Source organism: Ambystoma mexicanum, chromosome 11 (assembly GCF_040938575.1).
Source record: "Ambystoma mexicanum isolate Mex_15411 chromosome 11, UKY_AmexF1_1, whole genome shotgun sequence".
Lineage (NCBI taxonomy): Eukaryota > Metazoa > Chordata > Amphibia > Caudata > Ambystomatidae > Ambystoma > Ambystoma mexicanum.
This window is the reverse complement of record NC_090934.1, coordinates 252,700,945-252,714,510: the sequence shown is the minus strand read 5'-3', so window position 1 is coordinate 252,714,510 and position 13,566 is coordinate 252,700,945. Positions and strand designations below refer to the sequence as shown.

The 13,566-nt window shown below is 47.1% G+C and overlaps 1 protein-coding gene across 1 annotated transcript in view; it reads left to right on the top strand.

The window, feature by feature from the left end:
- Positions 1–11,679, top strand: part of YTHDF2 (YTH N6-methyladenosine RNA binding protein F2) — a 127,063-nt gene extending 115,384 nt beyond the window's left edge. The window contains exons 5-6 of the mRNA XM_069622964.1: positions 10,240–10,275; positions 10,713–11,679. Of these exons, the coding sequence (XP_069479065.1) occupies positions 10,240–10,254 (15 nt within the window). The 3' untranslated portion in view covers positions 10,255–10,275; positions 10,713–11,679. The remainder of the gene's footprint in view (positions 1–10,239; positions 10,276–10,712) is intronic.
- Positions 11,680–13,566: the final 1,887 nt, after the last annotated feature.

Below are 13,566 nucleotides of genomic sequence, written 5' to 3'. Positions count from 1 at the left end.
CACATCTGCTGGTCTGATTTTGTATAAAGATTTCGTTTTGTTCATGATCTTCATGATTGTAGGTCTGTTCAAAATCAGGCGGCCGCTCTCTATCTCTTTGCTCAAGCTTGAACACTCTTAATGCGTCTTTATTCGTTTTATGATCTGCTCTTTCTCCCCTTTGGGCTCTTAATTTCACTGGGCTGTTTTTTTCATTGAGTCCTTTAGGCTTAGTACTTGCCTTTTCTGAAGCTGTCTTAAGTCTCTCTTTAGGGGCGACGACTCCTTGGTTTTGTTGCGGTGTCGCCGTGGCCTCTTTGATTCCATTTTCCATTTCGACTCCTCTATTGTCCCCTTTTTTGTCCTTTTGATATAGGTGTGGTCCGACAGTTTGTCCTATCTGCTCTGTGTCACTGCTTTTCTCTGTTTGCTCGTTTTCTTCATAGATCGACATATTCATTAGGTCAGACTGTAGCATAAATTATTCTGCCGTTTGCGGTGATTTGGGAGAGGGTACCTTTATGCAACTTTGTTGGCTGTTTAAATTTACCTTTTCTTGCAGGTGAGCCTTCATTTTTTTGCTGTTTATTAGGACTCGGGACTGGTTTTCGTCTTTAGGTGGACTTCTTAAATCGACTGTCTGGTGTTGGATTTCGTCAAGCCTTTTGGATGTGGATTTATTCAGAGAAACTGGCTCTTTCCACGCCAACAGCGTTTGAGTGGTATTTCCCATCAGTTTAGGCTGCGGCTGTGATAACTGGATTTGTGGTTTTTGGCTGTTTAGTAGAGCCCTCTGCTCGTTATTTATTTGTTCCATAATTTTTATCTTTTTCTCGAGTTTACTGATTTTGCTTTCCCAATTGCGATAAGGAGAGGTAGCACGATCTTCTATGGCTGTGATATAGCTTTCAACGTGAGACAATTTATTCGTCATGTTTGATAAAATTGCGGTGTTGTCTTTCACCTCTTCTTTGATCGCCTCATATAATTTGCAAAATGGGGCCAGCACAATAGTCATAGCCGACATGATGGCGATCATGTCTGGTTTTTTGCTCGGCGACTTTTTGTATTGCTGCCGCTATGTCACTTAAACATCTCTTTTTTGGAGATGCCATGATTTGTTCTTTTCTTCGTGTTGTTGCCTGGTGGTCGTTGTATGAGGAGTCTCGTCGAGGGCTATGGGCGTTTTCGTTTAGCATGGATTGATTACTTCTGCCCTTATTCGCTAGAACCTGGTCCCAAGGGGTTTTGGGCAAGTCCCTTACCTCTGAGATTGGTTTGTTTTGAGAGACCAGCGACAGATGTGGTCTTGTCCCAGCCGCCCGCTGCTCCCCGTCGACTGCTTGATTTTTCTGAATTTGTGTCGCTAATGATCTGCCCTTCTACTTCCTTAACCACCTCCGGTCCCTTGCTTGGGTTTTCTGCTTGGCTTTTCATCTCTTGATTTACTTTCTTTGGGTAGGAAGTAGGTTGGTTAAGCCGTCAGTTTTTCCCTCACGCCTTGATTCGTATTCTCAGCTGTTATGTTGTTTCTTAATAGCTCTTCCGTGTCTTTTAGACTTTGTACTTTTGCATTTTCATTTTGCTGCTCCTGTCTCTGGATGCCATATGCGTCAAACAGATTTTCTCACTTTAAGAGCTTGTGGGAGATCCCCTACTGCTTCCAACAAGTCTGCGTCCGATACTTCGTCTTCAGTTAGAATTTTTCTTTTTTGGTGTTGAGTGAAAAAGGCCTTCAAGAAGTTTTGATTTGGGGGGATGGAGGGCCCCTTTAGCTGCGCATCTCTTCTAGTTCGTACTTTTTTGCTCGTTTGTTCTGGCGTCTCTGATACGAACTTTGGTCTTTTGTAACCAATTTTTTTACTTTCTTGGAGAACCCTCTTTCTTCCGATTTTTAAGGAGGTATAGTCGGTTGAGCTTTTAATTTCCCCTTTTTCCAAGATTTCTGAATTTGGTGCAGCTTTTGATTTCTTAATCAGGTCAACCGATTCTGTAGTTTCGGTATCAGAGACCACTTCAATCGCTGCCTCGTCGTGTCTTATCAGTTCTTCTGTATCTGTAGTTAAGTCCGTATCTAGGTCTGAGTCCGTTTCGCTGCTGTTTGACTACGAGCAGCGCTTCCGTTCGTTTGATCGTCTTTTAAGATGTTTGCTCGCTTTTTTTGTTTGTTTAAAAGTGGGTAACGCAGCACTAGGCTTTCCGTGGATCAGTGCAGTTACCTGAGTGGCCTTATAGCTGCCATCTAGGCCTTCCTTTTGTGGTACAATGAGCGGGGGTTGTTGGGAATTTTGGGTTTCCCCCTTCGCTCCTTCACCACTCTCAGAATTTGTATCAGCGTGCTGTATACTCATTTTAGCATTTTGGGCGCCACTCGTTTTATGGCTTGGTTCGCGAGTGCACGCCCGCAGATTTTCCTTTTCCTTTGGCATTTGGAGCTCCTTCGTGTCAGTTGTCTCCCTTTGACCCGCCACTCCATGGCTCTCGGTGGTCCGCGTGCCGGGCGTCCCCCTTTCACACGTGGCGTTTTCCCACCTCACCTTACCAGTGGTCTCCAGACGCACCCTAATGGCGTCCCCTGGACTCACGAAAGGGGTCGGGATGGGGGTCCTAGGATCCAGGAGATCTACTCTTCCTGAGGGCTCGGGTACGGACTGGGCTTCCAGAGGTGTAAAAGCGTCAGGATTGATATCGATATCACATTTGCTTTCTCTTTTCTTAGGGTCACCCAGGGTGGGGACAGCACCATAATAGAAGTACGTACAGGTGGGGTCGTGGCACTATGCTTGCTCGGCCCTTGATTTGACCTCTCCGGCCGAGCCTTAGGAGCACCTTCAGAAAAAGTTTCACTCACATAGGGAGGTGAAGGTGGAGGGGGGGGAGTTTAAGATCACATATTCACTCACCGTTCCCTCTGAAGGTGTGTGCTTTTGGAGCGCTGTCAGGATTTCCATCCGCTCCGGGCTCCTTTGCACTGTGTCAGTTCTTGCCGGTTTCGCGGCCGATTCGGATTTAGTTCTTAGTTTCTTTCCCATGGGGGGTGACCACGCGTGGAAAACTGGATGCGGTCTCACTTCAGGCCCCATCCTGCTACGACTCCGCGTATGCAGCGGACTGCAGCAGACTGCTCCCAACTCCGCTCCGCGGTGTTTTCGGTGCTGTTAACCACTTCCTGGACACAACGATGTGGTCAGAACACAGGACTGCAGCAGACTGCTCCCAACTCAGCTCGCCGCTCCGCTCCGCGGTGTTTTCGGTGCTGTTAACCACTTCCTGGACACACCGATGTGGTCAGAACACAGGACTGCAGCAGACTGCTCCCAACTCAGCTCGCAGCTCCGCTCCATTTTCGGTGCTGTTAACCACTTCCTGGACACACCGATGTGGTCAGAACACAGGACTGCAGCAGACTGCTCCCAACTCAGCTCGCAACTCCGCGCCGCTGTGTTTTCGGTGCTGTTAACCACTTCCTGGACACAACGATGTGGTCAGAACGCAGGACTGCAGCAGACTGCTCCCAACTCAGCTCGCTGCTCCGCTCCGCTGTGTTTTCGGTGCTGTTAACCACTTCCTGGACACAACGATGTGGTCAGAACACAGGACTGCAGCAGACTGCTCCCAACTCGGCTCGCAACGCAGCTCCGCTCCGCGGTGTTTTCGGTGCTGTTAACCACTTCCTGGACACAACGATGTGGTCAGAACACAGGACTGCAGCAGACTGCTCCCAACTCAGCTCGCAACTCCGTTAATTTTAGGATACCAATATCAGGTAATCATGTTCTCGGCTGCAAGAGACACGCGGATCGTCCAGTCATATATTTTTAGAATCTCGTTTGGTACGTTTTCTAGCTGTAGAGCATGAGTGGGTGGAAGAAAACCAGCCCGTCACAATCTTGGTTGCCCATCCTTTACTTTTGTTGCCCCTGGAAAAACCATTGTTGAAATTGGGTTCAAAGTCCCGAATTCTTTTTACATTTTTATGTATTGTTTTTCCTGAAAAGATGGACACCCAACGGTCTCTGGTTTACAGTTCATTTACAACTAGTACTCCTACGTCCTGTCCCCTTTCCTTATCCTGTATGCGCGTCCCTTGCAAGGGACTGTAATTAACCTTTTTTTCGCCAGAAAAATCACTTTCACTTTAAATTTACAGGTGCATGGCCCCAGGAGTGCAGGCTCCCTTAACCCTGCCCACCGGTGCCACACCTCGGTCCTCTTTTCTGCGTCGACTGGCCAACGGGCGTATTCGCCGTTGGCACCAGTGCAGGAACACACTCGGCTTGCCTGCAAGGGCTGATTCCCTCATGATTTCCCCACAAATGGGAAACATCCTCAAGGGCATAATACATGACCTGCTGTACCTGCTCAGCCGGTGCCTACACAGCCACCTCTACCCGCGCTAACTCTGGTCTCGGTACCGGTACCGCCACTCTCGGCGCTGATGGCAGAGACTCCCCTAAGGACCCAGGGGCCTGGCTAATTCAGGGGGAATCAGCAGGACAGAGCAAGACATGCCTTTTGTTGGCGAGGGCTTTCCATGACAGGATAGCGGGCCTAGCTGAATACCTCGACATTCCTCAGCCCCAGAAGTAGCAGCCGAATCAAGGGCATTGGCGGACGCGTTTAACATTAAAGCAGAGGCCATGACTGGCATCCCGCTGCAAAAAGATGTCTAGGCACTGGCAAACCACACCACTTGGCCAGTAAAAAAAAGGCTGGATGCAAAATCAGGCATGTGGAGGGTGACACTATGCTATTGTCTGTACACCCGCAGCAGTTAAGTCATAGTGGCATCATCCATGAATGCCAAGCCTTGGGCGTCCTTTTTGCCTACTAGTGCTAAGGAAGTTCGAGGAGTAAATGCTAGAGGCCTATGGTGAAAAGGTCCATTCCAATGCCGTCCCGCATCTGACAGGCCAACGCCGATGCCATCCTGGTGGCAGCAAATCAACGACTGTGGAGAGAAATTTTGTTTATTCCAGCCGACAAGCTTCAATCAAGACTGGCTTGCCAAGGAAGAACTAGTGGCACAATCATGGAGGCCACTGTGGTCCACGGATATCGCTACTAGGGCAATCTCTGTGGCGACGGACATGAGCACGACAGACTGGCTTAAGGCCACCAGGTTTAACCCAGATGTCGGAATAGAATCCTAGACTTGCTCTTCACGGGTGGCAATCTCTTCCACTCCACTACGGATAAAGAGCTAGACAAAAGAAAAGCAGATCAGACGGCCAAAGCCCTGGCCATTCGACCAAGCCGGCAGCAAAAGCTTTCCGTCTGGGCCAATCCTGCTCAGACAAGGGCGATGCTTTGGCGGGGGTGGCTGGACATGCTCCCTGGATCTGAAAGGCATTCATGTCCCAATAGTGCAATCTCACTGGCCCGTCCTCAGGTTCTGGGTCATGGGCTTGCATTTTCAATACAAAGAGCTTCCATTTAGTCTGATTTAGGATGGAGGGCCGGCATGTATACCTCTACCTTGACAACTGGTTAGAGGGACGTCTCCAGAGCAGGCCAGATGCTCAGCGGACAAACTGATGACCACTCTACGAGCTGGGGGTTTAATCAAATACCAGAAATCGCAGCTCATCCTTCCTCACACTCTGGTGTTCTTGGGGCTGTTGTGCGATGCACAGAAGGTATTCCCTACGGGGAGTAGGTGGCAGCGATCAAAGCTTCTGTCGCTCACTTCCTGAGAACAGGAACAACTGCGTGGTGGTTCCAGCACCTACTGGGAGTGCCTAGTGCCTTGTTTCTTAGCTATTCCATACACCAGGCTGTAGCGGCATTTCGGGGCTTCCTGGTACCAGGAATCTGGTAATCAGTGGGCCCCAGTCACCATACCCCCCCCTCACTTACAGTGGGTGGGTCCAGCATGTGAACCTATGGCGGGCAGGCCTTTTCGACTGCCTCCATTACAGCATACTCTGACCAGACTTTCTTCAGGGGTGGGGTCCGACGCCAGGGGTACATGCCGTGTATGGTCTTTGGCCTTGGACCAAAGAGCAGAATCACAGCAACTGGCTAGAATTGATGGCCGTTTGGCTCAGGGCAGTCTAGTGTGTATTCAAACGGACAACACTACCTGGATGTACTACCTAAACAAGCAGGGTGGCACCAGGTCCCCTCTTTGCCAGTTGACCGTAGACATCTGGGAGTGGGCAATTGCACAAGGTGTATGCATCTCAGCGGTTGTCATGATTCCTGCCCCTCATGTCCCCAGCCCTCCAAGATGTCAGGCTGGAGCCAGGCCACGATCACCTAAATGGCCCTCAAGGGCCTCCATCACTCCAAAGACCCACTTGGAGTCAGACTTGGCGCTTGTGGCACCAGACTCACTCACTGCCATAGGATAACATTGGGGATTGGACTTGTAGTGCATTGATGGGGACAAGATGGATGCCCCGACATATTTCGGTTCCCAGAACTGCATGTGCAGTCTAGTCTTTTGGGTGTGGTTCAGCCCAGACACACCTGGGATACCCAGAGAGTATTTAAGCCACGCCCAGGCTGAGAAACATGCTTTGTTTTCTACACCTGCAGCGAGATACTCAACTCGCCATGTTCAGATCGGTCTCTAGTAGGCCTGCATCTTTCTTTTGCGCTCAGCTCCTGCAAGAACACAGTTAGGAACAGTCTTACCTTGTGGCGTTTCTGCCCATCATTCATCGCTTCTTCTGTTCTGCGGACATCTTCGGCAGTGTCATTCCCATCCCGGCACGCCGCTTCCTAAGGAAAAGGGAAAAGAACAGAAAAAAGGCATTAGTAAGCATTCAGCAAATCTTCGCTTATTTTTGAAGACTGTACGAGCTTCAAATACTTACCTGAATCCCAGCCGCTCTGGGGGAACTCTGTTTCCGGAACTTCTCACCCATCTGCAAGAGAGAAAAGACACTCCAGGTTAGCGTGGAAACATCTAGAGGCGTTGCATACCTACCGCACTTACTCACCGCATTTCTTCTTCATAACCGGCATCCACGCTGAAAACGTCACAGCGCCTAAAAGACACAGAAAAAGAACTCCGTTCAATACAAATACGAAAGGGTCGCATCGTGCTCACTCACCATCAGCGCTACTCATCCCAGCAGCACATCGCCATCCCCGGACGCCGGCCAGCATCTAAGGAAGGAAAGGAACAAAGTTAGAGAACTGTTCAAAAGACTCATCATACTTACCTGTCAGACTCTTTCCAGTGAAGTAACTAGGCAGCAACGAGCCCGCATCAATCAACGCGCTGAAAGCAGGACGGAGAGCACACTTCAAGAAAACAAGGCCCAGTCTCCATTCGAGTAGACTCCAGGGAAGGGTTCAAGGTTGTAAGAGATCAGAACAGGCTGAGTGACGTCCCTGTGGATACCAGGTGAGCGTTAGAGGTCCACCTGCCAGGAGAATCCAACCTGGAGCTGGACACTCAGGCGGTTGGGCTCTGACAATTACGAGTGGCAGCTGGATGGAAGTGCTCCAGGAAATGTTCAACAAGTGGGGACACCCAGCCACAGACCTGGACTTTTCAGCAGTTCACGTCCTGGGGTGGGAAGGGCACGGCTCTTGAATGCGCTTCAGATAGCCCGGGACAGAATGTGGGCGTATGCATTCCCCCTCACCGCTCATTCACAAGGTAGTGAGCAAGATCAGGCAATTCCAGCGGTTACGTCTCATCCTCCTAGCACCTCGGTGGCCTGCAATGCCTTGGTTCTCCGACCTTCATCAGAGGTAATTCCAGCCAGAAATGCCCCTCCACTCAAAGGGCCTGCTTCTGGCGCAGTTAGGGGGCACATTCCTGCACCCCTATCCAGAGAGGCTATCCCTAGCAACCGGGTACATAAGCCGGTAACTTCAATTCCAACTCTCGCGACAACCTGGAAATCCTACAGGAAGCCAGGAGTCTACACGAAAGCAGTTCAAAAGTAAATGGACCAGGTTCTGCCTACAGTCCAAGGAAAATGGTGTGGATCCACTGGCCTGCATGCTGGACCAGGTGTTAACCTTCTCGGCCCACTTGGCTTGATCAGGGGTCCAGGTCGACACCTGCTGGGCTATTGGAGCATACAGGAACTCGGACACGTTTACGCCTCTGCTAATTCTGTAGTGAAGAGGTATCTGACGGGTCTGACCAGGCTATACCCACAGGCAAAACGCCCGCACCCGCTCTGGGATCTTAATGTGGTGCTTGGTGCCCTGGCACACAAACCTTTCAAGCACATGGCCACAGTAGATATCAAACTGTTCACGCTAAAGACATCACTCCTAGTGGGTTACTTCAGCTTGCAGAATCAGTGATATACAGGCCTTAGTGGCTTCGGAGGCCTATGCTAGGTTTCATGGGGACAAGTTGTGCTCTGCATGCACCCCAAGTTCCTCCTGATGGTTGTTTCTTATTTCCACATTAACCAGATTGTGCTCCCCACTTTCGTTCCAGACCCCAAGGAAGAGGTAGAAGGAGCTCTTCACTGCCTAGATGTCAGAAGAGCACTACAATTCTATCTCGACAGAAAGAAGGGCTTCTGCAGGACGGGCACCTTGTTTGTCACTTTCGGCGGCTCAAAGCGGGGTCCGCAAGCATCCAAAGCTTCCATAGTATAGCTTCCAGCAGCCACCCAGGAGGCATACAAGGTGCAGCATAAGGATCCATCAAATAACCTCAGAGACCTAGAGCCATTTAAAGATGTATTGACCAGGCTCCAAAAGAGACATTCTGGACAATTCTATGACAAAAGATCAAACACGTCTAATAGTTAAACCCTTCCTATGTTCCCCAGGTCACATCTACTTAGTACTTTGAACAAATGGGTACTAAGTCACCACACGATAACATCACTACAAAAAATACATTCACAATTTTATTTCATATAAATCACAAATATTCATATAACAATCTAAAAAAATGTGTAAAAATGCAAAAAATTCCTAAACCTTTTCCAACATTTTTCATAAAATACAATTACAGTACATAAAACAACTTGTGTTGTATTCAACCCTGTAACATCCTGCCTATACAAAACTAAATGATGTACAGTACTTTAATGGACATCACTCTACCTAAAGACACACAATGGTCAGTAGCTCATGGGGTTCCTTTTTTGTAAAGGATACCTCATGTATAACATACCATCCTCTTCTGAGTACCTTTTTTCCCCATTTAGTGCTACACTGGGGTCAATGTCTATTTAATTTACAATATTTTAATGTGTTGTCACTAACTCACAACACCATTTATTGCCCAACATGTTTTGTTCAACACAATTAGTTAACACAATGTTTAAGAACTTCAACACTGGTAAGGATCCACAAAGGGGCAGGCATGTCATCAGGGCCAAGGCAGTGGCGGCCGCCACTTCAAGAACTGGTAAGGATCCACCAAGGGGCAGGCATGCTCATGTCGTCAGGGCCAAGGCAGTGGCGGGCGCCCTTCAGCACCATGCCCCATGGCAGGTGATTAGCAGGCTGGCGACATGGCCCATTGGCCTTCTGCAAGCACTGTCTGGACACCAGTGCCGGGGGCTGACGCAGCATTTGACCAAGCAGGCCTGCATAATCTTTTTGCTTAGAATAGCATCTCCCCAGGGCAGTTGTATCAGTGGTAATCGCCCATACAGGATGGAGTAAAGGGGACGGGACGTAGAAGTAGTTGGTGGTGTTCACCAGAGTGACTAATGTACTTCTAGTCCAGTCCCCTTTCCTCCATACATCCCACCATCTTTCCCCCCAGAAAAGATCAGCGAGGTTGTTCAGCTGGGGTTACGGGAGCCTGGGCTCCTGGGGCCGCGCCTCAGTGCATTTGTAAATTTAAAGGGAAAGTGGTTTCTTTTTTTTTTTTCTGGTTAAGTGTTTCCTTTCTCTTCCCTCCTGAGGGACGCCCATATTGGATGGTGGAAAGGGGACTATGGACTAGGAGTACGTTAGTCACTCCGGTGAGTAACACTTAATTTTGTTGCATGTTCTTTTGTTAATTGAACCCCTTTCTAAAGTAAACCCCTCTCCTCCAAATCGCACATCAGCTCATCTGTGCATTTTTAGGTCCTTGGCTAGAGACCAAACGTTTTTTTTCGGCTAAGGTTAATGCAAGACCAATCCCTGCCCCTTCATGTACTGCAAGTTGAGTGCTAGGTTACACAATGGAGGCCTACAATTTTGAAATGATTGCTGGTGTCAAATTTAGTTTCCTCGCTGGAACTGAATTCCAGAATGTTTTGCAAGCAGATTTCGGCCAGTTCATTGCTGTGCTGTAATCAAAATTCTTTTTTTTTGTTTTCCTCCTAGGTTTTGAAAAACTAGACTGCAAAAGAATATTGCGAGGTAAGTGGTTCTCAACTAGTCCTGGTGAATGGACACTGTCCCATACTTCTAATTAACCCGATACTTTTGTACCCAGCTTTTGCCTGTACACACAGCTAGTTCCCCAGAGTATGTTCTTTAGTATGAAAATGTCAGATTAGCCCTTTTGCTTCGAGTGTCAATCGAGATTGTTTAACTTTTTTAAATGGGATTTTTCACATCCCTTAAATATTTGATGTGGGATTGTCTTCAAATGCACCTCTCACTTATGGTAGTGTGCTCTCCAGTTTTCACTGCACTAAAAAAAAGTGACAACCCATATTGTGGGAATTTTACTGTTGGGTACAGCGGTCTTGTTTTCCTAATCTTAAAATTAGGGTTGAGTATGGACACAATCTCCAGGTATCTTTATCGTTTTCATATACTAAGTTCTATGTTTGTCTGTCTTTTCCTTATAGAAGCGCTGAGGCAGTGATCAATTGAAGAGGAAAAAATCAAAAGGACTCGCTGCAGACAGTTGCTTCTTAGCATACCTGGGCCCCAAAACGGATTGTTTACCCGTGGAAGAATTAGGACCCGTTCTTCTTTCTGCTTAATCTCATGAACTGAAAGACCTTATTACAAACTTGCAGTTAAAACAGACTACGAAAAAACTTCTTATAAAAAAAACAAACCGAACTTTGCAAGAGACATTGAACTGAAAGGATAAAACTCTCGTCATGATAGGTGAAAGATATTCCCTTTTCGACTTTGGTTGTGAATTTTGAAGCATTGACAAGCTTACGTTCTGTGTCTTTTTACTGTTTTGGATTTTAATATCCACATGTGGCAGATGCCTCATTTTGTTTTAACGCTTCCCCTCTTCCCAACATTTTTTTGACATTTGCACTTGGACCCCAACATTGGAAAATTTGGACACAACCGCCATCAAAGCTGAATTGCAAGACCATTTTTGAGGGAAGGAATATAAATGCCATTTTCCCACCCTCTGGAGTGGTGGAAGGAAAACGCAGTGACATCAATGTGACCCGGCTGGGTTGGTTTCTGTGGCGTTCTTCAAGATTTTCTTTTTTTTTCTATCTGATTCTCTTGCTCGCTCTTGTGACAACTTTCCCTTTTTCCTCACACCACTCACTGTAATTTTCACTCTAGGTGGTCCTTGAACCTTTTTTCACTCCTTTTGCAGGTTAAAAATTAAGTCTGGATTTCTTCTTTTTTTGATTTGATGGCGAAACAGCGTTAAAGAAATGCGTCAAACTTTGTTTTGTTTACAAGGAAATGAAATTTGAGAGGAAGGAAAAATATTGTAAAATGTGTATGAAACATTTATCTTCAGTTTCTTGTTAAGCCAATGAGGAAATGGGCGTGGCCTCTCCACCATTAATCACTTGTCCATAATAAACGTGATAAATCTGTTGAGCATCAGTTTTGTTTAGGTATCGATTTGTGCAGTATCTTGCTACTGTGAACGTGTTTGCTGCACGTTTCCTGGGACAGGCATACTAGGTGAGTTATTTTTGCTTTGTATGAATGAGCAAACATTTCTCGTCTGTTAGTGGCATTGGCAGCAAGGAGACTTTTTGTCTTTGGTGGTGATGGGGTTGCTCACTGGTTTTACCTCCAAATTACTCATTTGACAAATGTGGGTGTTTGAGCATTTCAAGTAACCTGTTGGCATATCTTCTTACCAGGGATTCCTTGGATGGCCTGGCTGTAGGACATAAAGTAATTAGAAACTAGGGGGAGGGGCGCAACAGCAAGAAATAGGGTGAGGCACGAACCATGCAAGTCTCTTCTTTAACTCGCTCATGCAGACAGGTTTTTGCATTATTTGTGTACTGGCTGTACTGCCTTTGCTACATGTCCTTGTACTGTTTGTCACAACGACTGAATAGGTGGAGTCAGTGTAAATAGAATAGTTGCAGCATCCATGTGCCCTCTAGCTGCCCGCTCTCGGTTTAGTGCTCAAAACTGAAATTTCTTGATCCCTTTTTTTTATGGGTGCTCCTTTGCTGCTACAGTGACTGCCAGCATCCCTGCCATGTTTATTGGTAGTCTGACAGGCTACAAGCAAAGCTGCTTGGTTGAGGTTTTGGGGCCGAAGACTTGCATGTCAGATGACTGCTCTTTCAGGGCCTGTTACTGGAGCGTAGAAGCTGTTGCTATGCTAAACAGGTTATGTCATCACTTTGGTTTCACGTACGCTTCCAGAAATGCTGAACTGCTGCTTTCCCAAAAACACTGATGGTAGGGTCAGCTGCTGGTTGGAGCCTTTATCAAATTTGACTTTAAAAGATGGGCAGTGTTTAGGCGTATACTGATATGTGGAAAGCTTCTAGATTTTCACAGTGCAAAATCCAGCAAGCACATCATTTGGTCACACATTTGGCAGAAGGCTAAAGTGTTGCACAGCGTAAATCCAGCTTTGTCTTGACTCTTAGCAAAATACAGCCAAGTCATTATACCTACTAGCAATCCACATATGGCTTGGACAGTAATTATCTTAAGGTTGCCCTAAGGAAAAGTAGAATTTCAAGCCAAGCTGCCAGATGGCAAGCTAACCTGTTTAACAACGTTCACTTTTGTGGGAAGGGGAGGTTGCAGAAAAGGTGGTGGAGGTAAAGCTATTGCTCACGTCCAGTTGAATCAGGATTCCTGTTGGGATTATTGTGGTTAACAAGTGTAATGTGGTAACTGTCACTTTGAAAAACCTGATGGTCCAAACATTTCCTCTAGGAAAAATCCTAAAGTTAATTTGTGCTAATACCATCCACACTCCTGAGGGGGGCTCTTTGTCCCCTCGTGCTGAAGGGCATCCACTTTTACATGCCTATCTGGCAATTGCACAGGAATAATTTGCCGTTTTTTGTGCGGTCACTTAATTCCTTTCACTTTATTCCCCTTTCACTGTATTCCCAAATTAAACAGGATTCTATGCATCTTCTCTAGGTATCCCAGATGACCATGTTCCTAACTTACCACAAACTGGACCCTCAACTCTAAGCATCATTGATTCCTTGAAGGGAGGTGGGGGGAGTGAAGCAGTGAGGGGTTGTGGGTCGTATCCAACCAACTTGGTTGCTTTGAAAGATAAAGATCTGTTGCTCTTCTGACAACTTTCGACAGCAAGTGTATCAACAAAGGCAGTATTGTGCAGAAGGCTTTCTGACTTACTCAGTGGTGAAGCTGTTTGGGACAGACAAGTGCATAAGTAATCTCTTGTGCTGTCTACAGTGTGTTGAAACATGTAAGCTAGATCACCCAGTTATATGTAGGAGTGTCTAATTGTTCAAAGTGAGACTCTAAGCAGGC